The sequence below is a fragment of the Diuraphis noxia genome, unplaced genomic scaffold (assembly GCF_037042655.1).
Source record: "Diuraphis noxia isolate RWA-SAM2 unplaced genomic scaffold, SU_Dnox_SAM2 contig0006, whole genome shotgun sequence".
NCBI classification, from domain to species: Eukaryota; Metazoa; Arthropoda; class Insecta; order Hemiptera; family Aphididae; genus Diuraphis; species Diuraphis noxia.
This window is the reverse complement of record NW_028301716.1, coordinates 1,863,123-1,876,110: the sequence shown is the minus strand read 5'-3', so window position 1 is coordinate 1,876,110 and position 12,988 is coordinate 1,863,123. Positions and strand designations below refer to the sequence as shown.

General features: G+C 31.3%; 1 protein-coding gene across 3 annotated transcripts in view; it reads left to right on the top strand.

The window, feature by feature from the left end:
• The window catches only part of LOC107169615 (GATOR complex protein Iml1), a 65,625-nt gene that overhangs the window by 39,699 nt on the left and 12,938 nt on the right, over window positions 1-12,988 (top strand). For 2 of the 3 annotated variants that reach the window (XM_089229964.1, XM_089229965.1), the window contains 7 exons: window positions 25-111; window positions 192-405; window positions 485-596; window positions 658-807; window positions 2,925-3,085; window positions 3,150-3,321; window positions 3,742-3,876. In XM_089229964.1, coding sequence (XP_089086090.1) covers window positions 25-111; window positions 192-405; window positions 485-596; window positions 658-807; window positions 2,925-3,085; window positions 3,150-3,321; window positions 3,742-3,876 — 1,031 coding nt within the window. Of the gene's footprint in view, window positions 1-24; window positions 112-191; window positions 406-484; window positions 597-657; window positions 808-2,924; window positions 3,086-3,149; window positions 3,322-3,741; window positions 3,877-4,619; window positions 4,747-12,988 lie in introns of all 3 variants that reach the window. The other variant, XR_016192253.1, reaches the window with a different exon arrangement.

Here is a 12,988-nt window from a genome sequence, read left to right as displayed (position 1 = left end):
TGGTTTTTATTTTTAAATATTTAGGTCAGGTTCTAATGTTTATGATAAATCAATCGTGTCATTATTTCCTGAAAATACTGTTCAAGATGAAATTATTGATAATATTGAGAAGTATACATTTTAAAATTTTAAAATTATATGAATAATAAATAGATATTTTTAAAAATTTTGTTCGTATTTAATTTTTTCAGTCCGATCAATTTAATCAACTCTGAATTGCTTAAAGAAAATATTTCCAACGCCGAGCTAGTAGAACATTTGTGTAATACACAAGTTGGTGTTGGTTTTGTTAACAGACACATGGGATTACCACAAAATACTTTTGTTAGTAATGATGCAATTACATGGCTTATGAATAATTTAAAGACATTAAATAATAGAGATGAAGCTGTTGAACGTTTACAGGTTAGTTAATATGAGAGTTATCTAGTATTTTCTAAATTATTAATTTTAATCTGATAATATTTATTTAATCTGTTACTAGAACATTTTGTGTGAAGGATTAATTTGCCATGCATCTGGAGATTTTTCTCATCCTTTCATTGATGGATTTTATTTGTATTATTTTCCTTCATGTGAATCGCCTACTGATCAATGTAAATAATGCTATTATAATTTATTATTCAGCTTAATTTTATCTCATCATTTTAATTTTAGCTTCTTTGCCTACACATGATTTCCAAGCATTTGAAAATGAATGGGTTGAAGTGGAAGTTAAACAACCTATTAATTACCCCAAAAATATAGACTTTTTAATGGATGATTTATCACTTCCTGAGCCCCTACAATATGGAAGTAGGCGAGAAGGTTAGTTATTTTATATTAAGAGAATAAATTAAATATTGTAGCCACGAATATACGGTGTGACAATTAAGTAATGAGATTGATTTTATTGCCGTGCTTGTGGTAAACCTGCGACCTTGAATTTCCCTTCCCTTTCCCCTCTCCATTGATATATTTACCATCGCTCTAGCTTATTTAGTTCGCCTGCTGTGTCGAGTTGAGTAGACGTGTGTTGATAGTTCTCGTTACGAAAATGGAAAAACGAAATCAAGAGCAACGCATCGCGATAGAATTTGTCGCCAGATTGGACAAAACAGCTTAGGAAATTTACGCTAAAATTGTAAAAGTGCATGTTGATAGTTTTCTTAGTCGTGCCCAGGTGTTTCGATGGCATAAAGAGTTTAAGGAGGGGCGTGAAAGTGTGGAAGACGAGACGCGGAGTGGGAGACCACTCGAAGTGCGGATTGATGCGAATGCGCAGCGTGTGCGCGCCCTAATCCGTGAAAATCGGCGTTTAACAGTTCGAATGTTGGCTTCGGAACTAGATATGAACCGTAAAACAGTCAGACAAATTTTAACCGACGATTTTGGGATGAAAAAGTTGTGCGCGAAGATGGTTCCAAAGAACCTTTCTGAGGAGCAAAAGCAGCATCGAATGACCGTTGCAAAAGACTGTTTGGAACAAGTGGAAAACGATCCCACGCTGCTTGATCGAGTTATTACAGGCGATAAGAGCTGGTTTTTCTAATACGACCAGGAAACCAAACGCCAAAGCTCACAATGGTGACGCACGCCCCCGTCCGAAAAAAGCTCGCATGAGCAAGTCGAAGGTGAAAACGATGATTATTGCCTATTTTGATAGCTGTGGAATCATCCACAAAGAATTTATTACATCGGGGCAAACCGTAAATCAAGTCTACTATCGCCAAGTACTCGAAAGATTGTGAAAACGAGTCAACAGGGTGCGCCCAGACATCGCTTGTAACTGGATCCTTCATCACGACAACGTGCCGTGCCACACCGCCTTTAGCGTGTCCCAGTTTGGTCTCTAAAGTGATCGCCGTGTTGCAACATCCACCTTATTCACCCGATATGTCACCTTGTGACTTTTTTGTTCCCTAGAACAAAACCGGTGGTCAAAGGAACCCATTTTGAGTCGATTACGAACATCCAGGTGGCCGTGACGGTAGTACTCGTGGACATCCCAGTCGAAACGTTCCAGAAATGTTACAAAGCATGGAAAACGCGCTGGAATCGTTGTATAGCTGCCCAAGGGGATTAATGTGAAGGGGATGGCAGAGTTGTAGAATAATTTTTAAATATACGGTTTTTATGGAATCAGTCTCATTACTTAATTGTCAAACCTCGTATAACAGCAAAAACCTAAGTTGAAAATAATTTTAATAGTAAAATAATCAATTTTTATTTTATTTTAACGGTTTTTCCATGGTATATTTATAAGATGGTTCTAGTTTGTCGTAAAAATATTGCTTTGAGATTTTCACTGTGGAAAGATTTTGAGGATTTTGTTCTTCATTTTGGCTCTAGTACATACGATATCGTATTCATATGCTCACGTGAATGACAATACCGAACAAAGATGAAAAGTGTGATTTTTAGCACAAAACATGCTTTATAAGAGAACTCCCATGATTCATATAGTGGTCTGATTTCATTATTTTTTGATTTCAATGCTTAAAACAAAATACTAAAAAAAATTATGAAAATTGATGATATTTAAAATCGTAATTAAAGGTTTAGAAAGAGAATTTTTTTAAATATTTAAAATTAATAAGTTTCAAATTCAAAACAAAAAGTTTGAAATCAGATACAAATCTTGAGCTTTTTCTATAAGACATGTTTTCGAGTAAAAAACAGGTCACGTGATGGTCATTTGAAATTTTTAATATAACTCTTGTTGGTTGACGGCTACTTATATTAGGAACTAATACATAATTTTTAAATTTTACCTTCTAAATTTTATGAAGGAATTTACATTTATGTAAATTAGGATAAGATCAGATAATATATAAAATTATAAAATTTCTAATTTTATTCATACGCCTACTTGTCTAATATTATGTTTAGTGATTAATATAGAAAAATAGAAAAATATACTACTATATTTTTTCATTATACAGTACCATGGTACAAAGAAGCTCATTTAGAGATGGATGTAAATAGTAAAAGTGATCGTGTAGAATGGGGTCATGCCAGATATCAATCACTTTATCGTTGTGATCAGGCATATGAAATTATAGCTCGATGGGTAGCAGCATCTGGTTCAGTTGTGGCTGATTTGGTACAAGCAATGAATAACATTTTATTTTTTATTTATTACACGATTTTTTTCGAATTATTATTAGATATATAATTGGGCACGTAAAGCACAAACTGGTGGATTTCAGTTGATACCATTGCCTGCTGATCCTTTTGCTTTGCCATATACTTTAAAATCAGATCCTCTACGTGGTCCAGTATTCGTACCTCTCAATTTGGAATGTCTTTTGACAGAAGAAAACAATTGTTTATTTCATGGTAATACAACTAATTTTATTACTATTAAAATATATTTTAATTTTGTAAAAAATTATACTATTTTGTTAAATTATATTTGAAATTTGCTTTTTCTTTACTCTGCATGCTTTTCTACCTACATTTTAATAGCTTACCAGTATAATAATAATTCCTTATTCATAATTTTACAATTCTGAATAGTAGTTTTTGAGTAATATAATATACAAATATTAGAAATTAATATCTAGTTTTATTTCTATTTAAGTAACATATTGTAGTAGATTAATTCAATATTAAATAACTAATGTAGTTTTTTTAATGGCATTGCTATATAGAAATATTTTGTTAAAAAAAAAGAATTTAGTATCCTAAATTTTATTGTTATTCTTTTCTATTTAAAAATATTAGATATTAACAATACTTAAACATATATTTATACAGAATATCCTGAAGATTCATGGCTTCGAAGATTATTACTATTCCAAGAAATTATACTTTACAGATTCGGGTTTATAATATGTAATTCAAAAACTAATGGAAATGAATCATATCATAATCAATATATTCATCTTACAGGTGAGTAGTTAATATTAGTGTAAAATCTTATTATCTTTTCTTCGATAACTCTAATGTTTTTCTTGCCTATTGAAGTATTTTTAAAGTATGATTGAAGTATATACTTGAAAAATGCATAAGTCAAATTATTATTTAACCTTTGAGATTCCAATCGAAACTTGACTGTAATATATTCAAAGTATGCAGTATTTTAGATATTAGTATTTAATACACGTATTTGAGATGCAATTGTATCGTGTATCGAGATATATAGTTTTAAGGTGGCTGGATCAAGTACAAATAATCATTTAAAACCAAGCCAAAAGCTAAACAAAAATGTAAGACTTGGGTTTGACGGATTTTAATTTTGAAAACTAATTGAAAGTCTTCAACAACTCTACTAAAGTATGGCCGTGGAAATTTATCATCATTACAAAAATTAATGCCGTATATAAATATATATATATATATATATATATAACACAAATTCTTATCTTTTAAATTGTTAATATTTTATCGAAGAATTAGTAAAAATAAAATCCTCTTGACCATTCCCTAACTAACACAATAACTAATTAATATTCATTTTTAAAATTAAAATCGGTCGAATCCAAGCCCCACAATTTTGTCTTGCTTTTTTGGAATTGTTGTCATTTAAATAGTATGGTATTTATTTAGAAAAAAGTGAATTGCGCTTAGAATTTGTATTCATACACTCAAAATCTATATCAATCTGAAATTAGAATTATTTTATTTTTATTCAGGTAAATTATATACGTATATATTTATATGCTTATATATTTGAAAAGAAAAACAAATTATTTATTTCTGTTGAAACATTTAAATTTATGGTAGTGCAGCGTCCCAGCATACAAGTGGACGAAGGACGAGGTAGATGGTTTGGGTGAAATAAGTATAACAACTTGGCTTGTGACTAATTATTAGATATTTATTTGCTTTTGACTTGAACAAGACACTATTACTGATAAGACACTGCTAGTAGCTTAGCTGTCGAAGACAGTTGACACTGATAAAAGTATTAAATGGCTCCAGTAATTTCTTAGTCCAAAGATAATTTAGTTAAAAATATTCTATGTCCAAATGATTAAATTGAAATTGTGACTGTCGTGAAGGTGCTTGCACCGACTCTGGTGGCTCACGTCTGCTTTTTGTCTATTCGGGGCTCTCCTATATAGTCTTACTCTCTGCGTTTCCTCTCCTATCGATAAGATAAGTATGTGCCCATGGTCGAATCGTGCAAATGCGTACGCGCGTATCTCCAAGATACCGTAGCATCCCACGTTCACGTGGCCGTTTGGTTCACATCCTCCTATTCGCGATACGTAATCTCAATAACCCAATACCCATATAAGTTTATCTAATAATGATCCCAATTGTTTTCCTGTCAACACGATAATTTTGTCCTATGGGTTTCTCTTAGTTTGGCATTCTACTCACACCAGCTATCTCACACATTGATATATGGTAGGTGAAATCATATGCCCCAGGGATACTTACGTAGGTACATCTACGTGTACATGCGTATTTAGTTATCTCAGCGGGACGTCAGTACATAGCAGTAGCTACACTATTGTAGGCCAATTTTGAAAGAAAAATGATCATTTTAATATACATATATTAATTTAAAATAGGTAACTCATAAATAACTAAAAACACCTAATCTATAATTCCAAATAAACACGATTAAACAAACATACCAAACTATAACCAAAAGACTGTTTGTATGTTGGCCATTCATCAATGATATCTCGAATAGTTTTGTTTTTCGCTTTATTTGGACTTCCTTTACAGGCTCTATATAAAATGTATGCCATTGCTTGACACTATTTAATTCAGCAGCTGTAGAAAAATCTTCACCTTAATGTTTTAAATTGGTGCCAATTTCAATTGTTAAATTGTTTTAATTTACCTTCTGATTCATCATGAGACAATTCTCGAATAGAGTTGGCATTTGAGTTATTTTCATACAATTTCAATTTCTTAGGACCACTGCATAAGTTATAACGGCGCAATTGGATATATGGTGTTTTGATATTTTTGATACAGCAGTCCCTTAGGTCATTGCTTGGGTACATAAAGTTAAAATGTTTTCTAAAAAAAGTTGAAAAAAGTTGAAAACTTTTACAATTTTTTATAACAAGAATACAAACCTTTATTTCAAATTTGAAAACTTCAAAAGTACCAACAGAGATTTGTTCATAGAGTTTAGGTGACGCATGTATTTTCTGTTGAATCAAATGCTCAACACGTTTTCCTCAATTCATCAGTAACAGGGGCGGCTTTAGTTCTTTGATTGAGAAGGGGGGCAATATTATTTTTTATGTATATATTTTTTTCTTCTCCGTGCCACATTTGAACCTGGTGATATGTTCGATATATATGCTGTTTTAAAGCCTCTTTTGATGGTGGTAAGCTTGCCAATTTGAATTTATTTCCAGCCGTTTTTCGGGTGAATAATAAATATCGATATTCGTCTATATTTGTTTGACTTTGTGGTGCACCATATAATTTTAATGTGTATCTTTCCCCAGCTTTAAAAATGTTTTCAGGTGTGTAGTTTGGACAGTTAAATATATTTACTATTTCTTGAAGTTCTGGATATTGGTTGAGAAGTTTGAAATGTTTTAATTTTCCAATATTATAGAAGCATGAAACAGTATCGCATCCACTTATAGCATGTAAAAATAAAATTGATATTTTTATGCCATTAACCTTTTGGATATCTTGAATTGAATATATATTATTTTCATTTCCTCCATTTCCTGGTTTTAAAAATACGATCTGATTTTCTACCGGTGTAAGAGCTATTAATAAAACCAGTAAATCGATATCTTGACCAATAATTACAACAACAGATTGACTTTGTGCCCTCTTTATAGCTTCATTTACAATTACAGTGTCGGCATCGTCATTGGCTTGTTTAATAATGTAACCTTTACCTATCAAATATGAAGACAACATTTGTATCAATCTACTTTTGTTTCTTATATTTGATAAGAATGTAGAACCATATTTTCATCAAATAAAATGTCCGCCGAAGTATTTTTTACACGCCGATTACGTTCCATATTTTTTGTACTTGTCGAGCTTTCATTGTAGCCGTCAAAAACTATAACTGCATTGGTCCCAAAATGTTTTGTTATATAGGATAAGTACAGTTGAAAAATTTGATTGAAAGTTAAATTTAATTGCCACACAACTCCATGTAAAAGAAAACCACCATCTATTACATATAACGCATATAACATATAAAATAAATCGTTTAATTGTTTTTTCTCTTCACCACTAATTGTAAATGACTGTAAAATAATATTTGATAACGCCAAATGGACCAACGTATGTCCTCTTACAGCTCTGGAGTATGCATGACCAGTGAGCATTTTATCTGCAGTTATCGGTGTATAAATTGTACTAAAAATTTCCTTTAAGCCACTTCCTGCCATTATATATCCAACCGCGTAAGAACGACATAAGTAAATGAAAACCTCCCAACCGAACAATGACATTTGATAAATTTGGACTTTTTGCTACTATATCACGAGCTTTGATATAGAGGGGCTGGTTATGACACAGGTATTTTGGTCCAATGACGAACATTTTTTAATGCGAAATGTAAGACAGTATTTATAGTGTCGTAATTGCTTGGAGGTAAATTTACAAATGGAAGTGGAACTATTCTTGACTGTGAAAATGGTTTATTCTGTGTTATTTTCGCCATAAATGCATTCCATCCTGGGATTGAAGGATTGTTGATAAACTTTCATAATATCCACAGCAAATGAGGCAAAGATAATTCAACTTATTCATCTACACCAAAATTATTTAAATTGTCAAACATAATATTTTTAATACCATCTTTGTCAGCTGGTTCTAATATTTTTATATTTATTTTTCGTAAATTTCCTATATCTTGTGACGATGGCATTATTTTGAGTCGATTTATTTTATCTACTGGACAAACTGAACTAGTAGTTGTCACACATTGTTTACCGCCCATGCTGTGAAAAGTATTTAAACCATCCAAAGTATTAATATTAAAATCGTCGTTGTCAAAAATAAATTGGGAAAATGAATTCGGTAAAATATCTGGCTGTGGATGATACAACGAAGATGCTTCGAATAATAATGCTTCGCGATAGGATGCGCAAAAACCAAGATTGCACAAAATATTAATAATATTTTTAGATTCAAATGTTCTATGTAACATGACTGAAAGGCCTAATTGTAACGGTGATATGAATGATTTTGGTCTTGTTGCAGCCAAAATTGAATGAGCTATCGCAGTACTTTTTCTTGTAAATTCAGTTCTTTTTTTTTTTAGTAATGATAACTTCGTCTAAAAATACTTTCAGAGTATTTGGTACAACCGTATCAACATTAAAAAAAAAATCAAAACAAGAATTATACGAAGTAAGGTCATGTACCTGTGACCTAATATCCTCTCTAATTATTTCTGCTGCTGTGTATATTATTCTTAATCGTTCTTCCTCAACGTTACTACTTCTATTTGAATACCAATTTTCATTAAGTATCCGATTACCGACCGATTTGAAACAAAACGTTGTACCTATTCCGCTACTAATGATAATATCACTGCCATACTTTTCCATCAACTTTTTACTCACTGTTTTTTTATCGGGCTTATAGCCATCAAGATCTTCAATAAGATCGTCTATTGAAAATTGACATTCCTCGATCTCTTCAATATATTTAAAAATGATATCCATAGATTCTGATATATTGCTTACCTCGGGTCGTCCTCTTTTTTGTGTTGAAATGGAAGAAATTCGAGAAAACTTCACATAACAGTCATGGTGGTAAATTGCCTCGGCAGCTTCTAGATCAGGTTCACTAATAACCCTTTTCCAAACTATTTTACCAAACTCGTCATCTCTATTTAACGCCATTTGTAGTATACTTCCACGCAAAGTAAGACTTCGAACATTAAATACTTTACGACGTTTATTTGCGGGTTTTTTATTTTCATTTTTTAAAAAATTATCATCAATATTTTCCGCACAAAAAAAAAACACGTTAATTTGATATTAAATAAAGGACGAGCGGAGCGCAACTGTGTTTTTATAGGCGATTTAATTGGGACATCACTATTATTAGTAATCTCATCCGGTTTTATACGATCAATTCTCGCGTAATGTTTACGACAATTAATGTGTACTTTAATAGAATCGAGTCCTCGCAAAACACTTATCTTTTTCATAATTACGCACAACACTCGCGTGTTGCGTGTATGAGAGATATTATACCTTTTCTTTTTACAACAACAAAATCATTGACAGTTAATTCGTTGTCATAAATAAAAAAACGGTATCAGACATCACGATTACTTAATATTAATAATACGCTGTGGAAAATAATCAGCAAAGAGCATACGAGCGATATTCATACGTATTACGCACTGTAAAACAGCGAAGATACAAAATATCTCCGTTAGAATGCGACCCTCCCGTCTGCGTCGTTCAACAATAAACGGTTATTAATAACTAATAAGTAATAACAATAAATTAGTAGTGTTATCGGGAAAGGACACAACGGTTGGGTCAACTGAACAGCCACATACAGAACTCCCACAATATAATTATATAAAATAAAATTCAATGTAGGTACCAACATGCTATAAAAAAATATTTATATTTTAGTAAAATATAATACGCGGTGTATAATATATATTATATGATTATAAAATATTTAAATTGTTTATAATATAGCGTATATCAATAATAATGTATATTTGTAATATGTTAATATATAAAACAAACGTAAATATTGCGTTTTCTAGTGGGACACAAGTGTGACGCGCGCCGCCTACGGGCAGCCTATATATAGTATTATAGCGCGCCGCGTTTAATATTATAAGACATGGTTAAATTTTGCTCTTAACCTATTCAAGCTACAAAAAAAAAAAAAAGCGGGTAAGTCGTGTATGGCGCTCTGCTGTACAGTAGGTTACTGTAATGGATTGAATTAAATTTGAATCCATTGATATTATATCATTGTATACAAAAAACGATTCTGAGCGAAGACGGTTTATCTGTCTAGGATATATTATAGATTATTAAAAATTTTCAAATCTTAGATTTAAAAAGAAAACATTTTATGAATTTCTAGTTTGAAATAATTTGCGAATTTTCGTGATTTTTACATATGTTGTCAAAATTCAAACTTTGAATGCTTGTAAAAAAAAAATCGTGCCTACGAATTTTTAATATTTTTTAACTTCTATTGTTACAATGTGTTAGAAGCCTTGTATTAAATTTTCAAGCTTTTCTACCGAACAAATAAATTTTTATCGATATTTATAGAAAAAAAAACTAAAAAAGTTGAAAAATTAAAATGTCAGTAAACAGCTCAAAACAAATCTAAATATTTTGAAAATTTTATCAAATATATAAAACGCCTAAATAAACATTCAGTAAAAATTTCAAGTATCTGCGGTAATTTGTTTTAGAGTTACACCAAAATAAGGAAATCGCTAAAAGTGAAAATCCAATGTTGTAAAAATTTAAATTTCAAATGCTCATAAAAATTTAATTTGAATTTCCGGTGGAATTTTTATTTGTGATAAAGATTGAAAAACTTGTAAGGAATCTTGTATTAAATTTTTAAATCTTAGATTTAAAAAGAAATTTTTTTATGAATTTCTAGCTTAAAATAATTTGTGAATTTTCGTGATTTTTACGTATTTTGTCAAAATTCAAACTTTGAATGCTTATAAAAAAAAATTGTGACTATGAATTTCTTTTATTTTTCAACTGCTATTGTAACAATATGTTAAGAGCCTTGTATTAAATTTTCAAGCTTTTCTGCCTAACAAATAAATTGTTATCGATATTAATTTAAAAAAAACTAATAATGATCGAAAATTTGAAATGCCTATGAATAGTTCAACTTAAGTCGAAATTTTTTGAAAATTGCATGATGGATAGAATATAGTTATATAAACATTCGGTGAAAATTTCATGTATCTATGGTCATTTGTTTTAAAGTTACATCAATAACTAAAATCGATTTTGTCGAAAAATGAGTGTGCGTTAAATTTCCCGTTTTTCCCTTAATTTTTAGTTTGTTTTTCTCGATTATTTAGAAAAGTATTAAGAATTTTTTACTTTTGACCCCCTAAAGTACCAACTATATTCACTTTCTGATCGAACGAGGTACTGAAGTCAAAAATCGAAGCATTTTTACTGCCCCAAAACGTGATGACAGACACAAAAAAAAAAAAAAACACACATCATGGTAAAATCAATACATTCATTGCTCCGCTCAGAATCTAAAACAAACCATATTTGTTTAAAATTTTATCAGCTACATTTTTGTATAGAGGTATTTTTGATATAAAATTAGTGTTTTCAAAGATAGTTTGAAAAAACTGAAAAATCGCACTTAAAATCCAAGATGGCGGACACTTCTGGACCTCGGAGGAATGGCGACTTTTTTTTGGTTAATCAGGATCTATAACCAAACTTTTTGCAAAGTTTCAAAGCTTTCCGATTTAATTCCTCAAAACACAAATTTTGGAGCTTAAATGACTGGACTAGTTAGAAACCTTGTAATTTCAAATAATAATAATGTTTTTTAAAAATGTTTTATAAGAAAATTTAAGAAAAGTTTTTTTCACATTGGATACGAGTTGATCAATGTTTTTATATTGGTTTCTTATTTCTTCAGCAACACGATGAAGCCCCCGTGTGTTAAGCAAGGTTGCATGAATTATTTTAGTGCACAAATTTTGAATCGCTTTGCCTTAGCTATTAAATATCTTACTTTATTATTATGTCTTTTACATTAAATTAAGAATGCTCATTTTAATTATGTTCAATATAAATTAGATATTATCTTTATTTTAACATAATTTTCTATTTATTCTAGTTCAATAACAAAACTTTAAACCAATTAACTAAATTCATAACTTATACCATATTTTTTCTGAGTGTATTTTGTCAAAATTTGAACTTTAAAAACTTATAACAAAATTGTGACTATGTATTATTTATATTTTTTAAGTGGCATTGTAACACTATATTAGGAGTACTTACTTAAAAGCTTTTTTACCACGAATACAATTTTATAGACATTTATAATAAAAAAAATTTAAATTTCAAAATACTTAAAAATATTTGAATTATTTTGAAAATTGTATGAACTATAGAAATTGCTAATTTAAGTAGTCAGTGAAAATTGCATGTATCTACGATAATTGTTTTTTAGACTTACACCAATATCCAAAATCGATTCTCTCAAAAATCATTATCATCTCAAGTATCATATAAATGTATACAAATTTTTACTAAGTGAAAAACCTGATGGTTGTAGGGTGGGTGTCAAATTGATAATTGTATAGGTTAGGTCCTAACCTAACCTAACCTAACCTAACCTTTTTTTTTGTTTTTTGTTTGAACCACGGCGCTACAGGGTGGCACTTCACCCGTGGAGGGTCTTCCTTCCCCCTTCATCCGTATCATTTATTAGATGACAAAACAATGTACATCAATATACATACAAAATAGCATTATCGTAAAGTACGTTATAACATTAAAGAGCTTCGGTCCACAAAAAAGAGAGGGCTCTATCCCTCTTATCTTGTGGTCCGCTCCCCCTCGAATTTTCTTTGCCAAGACCGGAAAGTCTTCGCGCCTGACGTTTACCAGAATTGCCGGTGGTCTAGAGTGTTTGATTGGTTTAGGCACCAAGCGTGTTGATTGCGTGCCGTCCTCAGAAGCCGTGCTCGTAGATCCTGTTGCCCTGCTGGTTACCAACTTGGGTCCCGCATTTATGGGGGGTTTTCTTCTGACTACCTCCGACCACTGGCTGTTTGGTACCTCCAGGTGTGACGTAGTGTGTATCTTTTCCACAATTTCTGTTATTGCATCGATTTTTCCACTTTGTTCCACCAGGCGTGCGTGGATATCCATGGTGCGAGCCCCTTGTTCTTCTACCGACAAGTCCGCTGCGCCACCACCAATACCCCGTTGTCTTATGCCCTCTTGAATGTCGTTTAGAGCCTTTGTCGTCTGCGCGTGCTGCTGCAGCTGCTGTTGTTGTAGAATTTTTAATCTTTGCTCCTGGGCATCTGGGTTCCTTACCATTCCTAGTT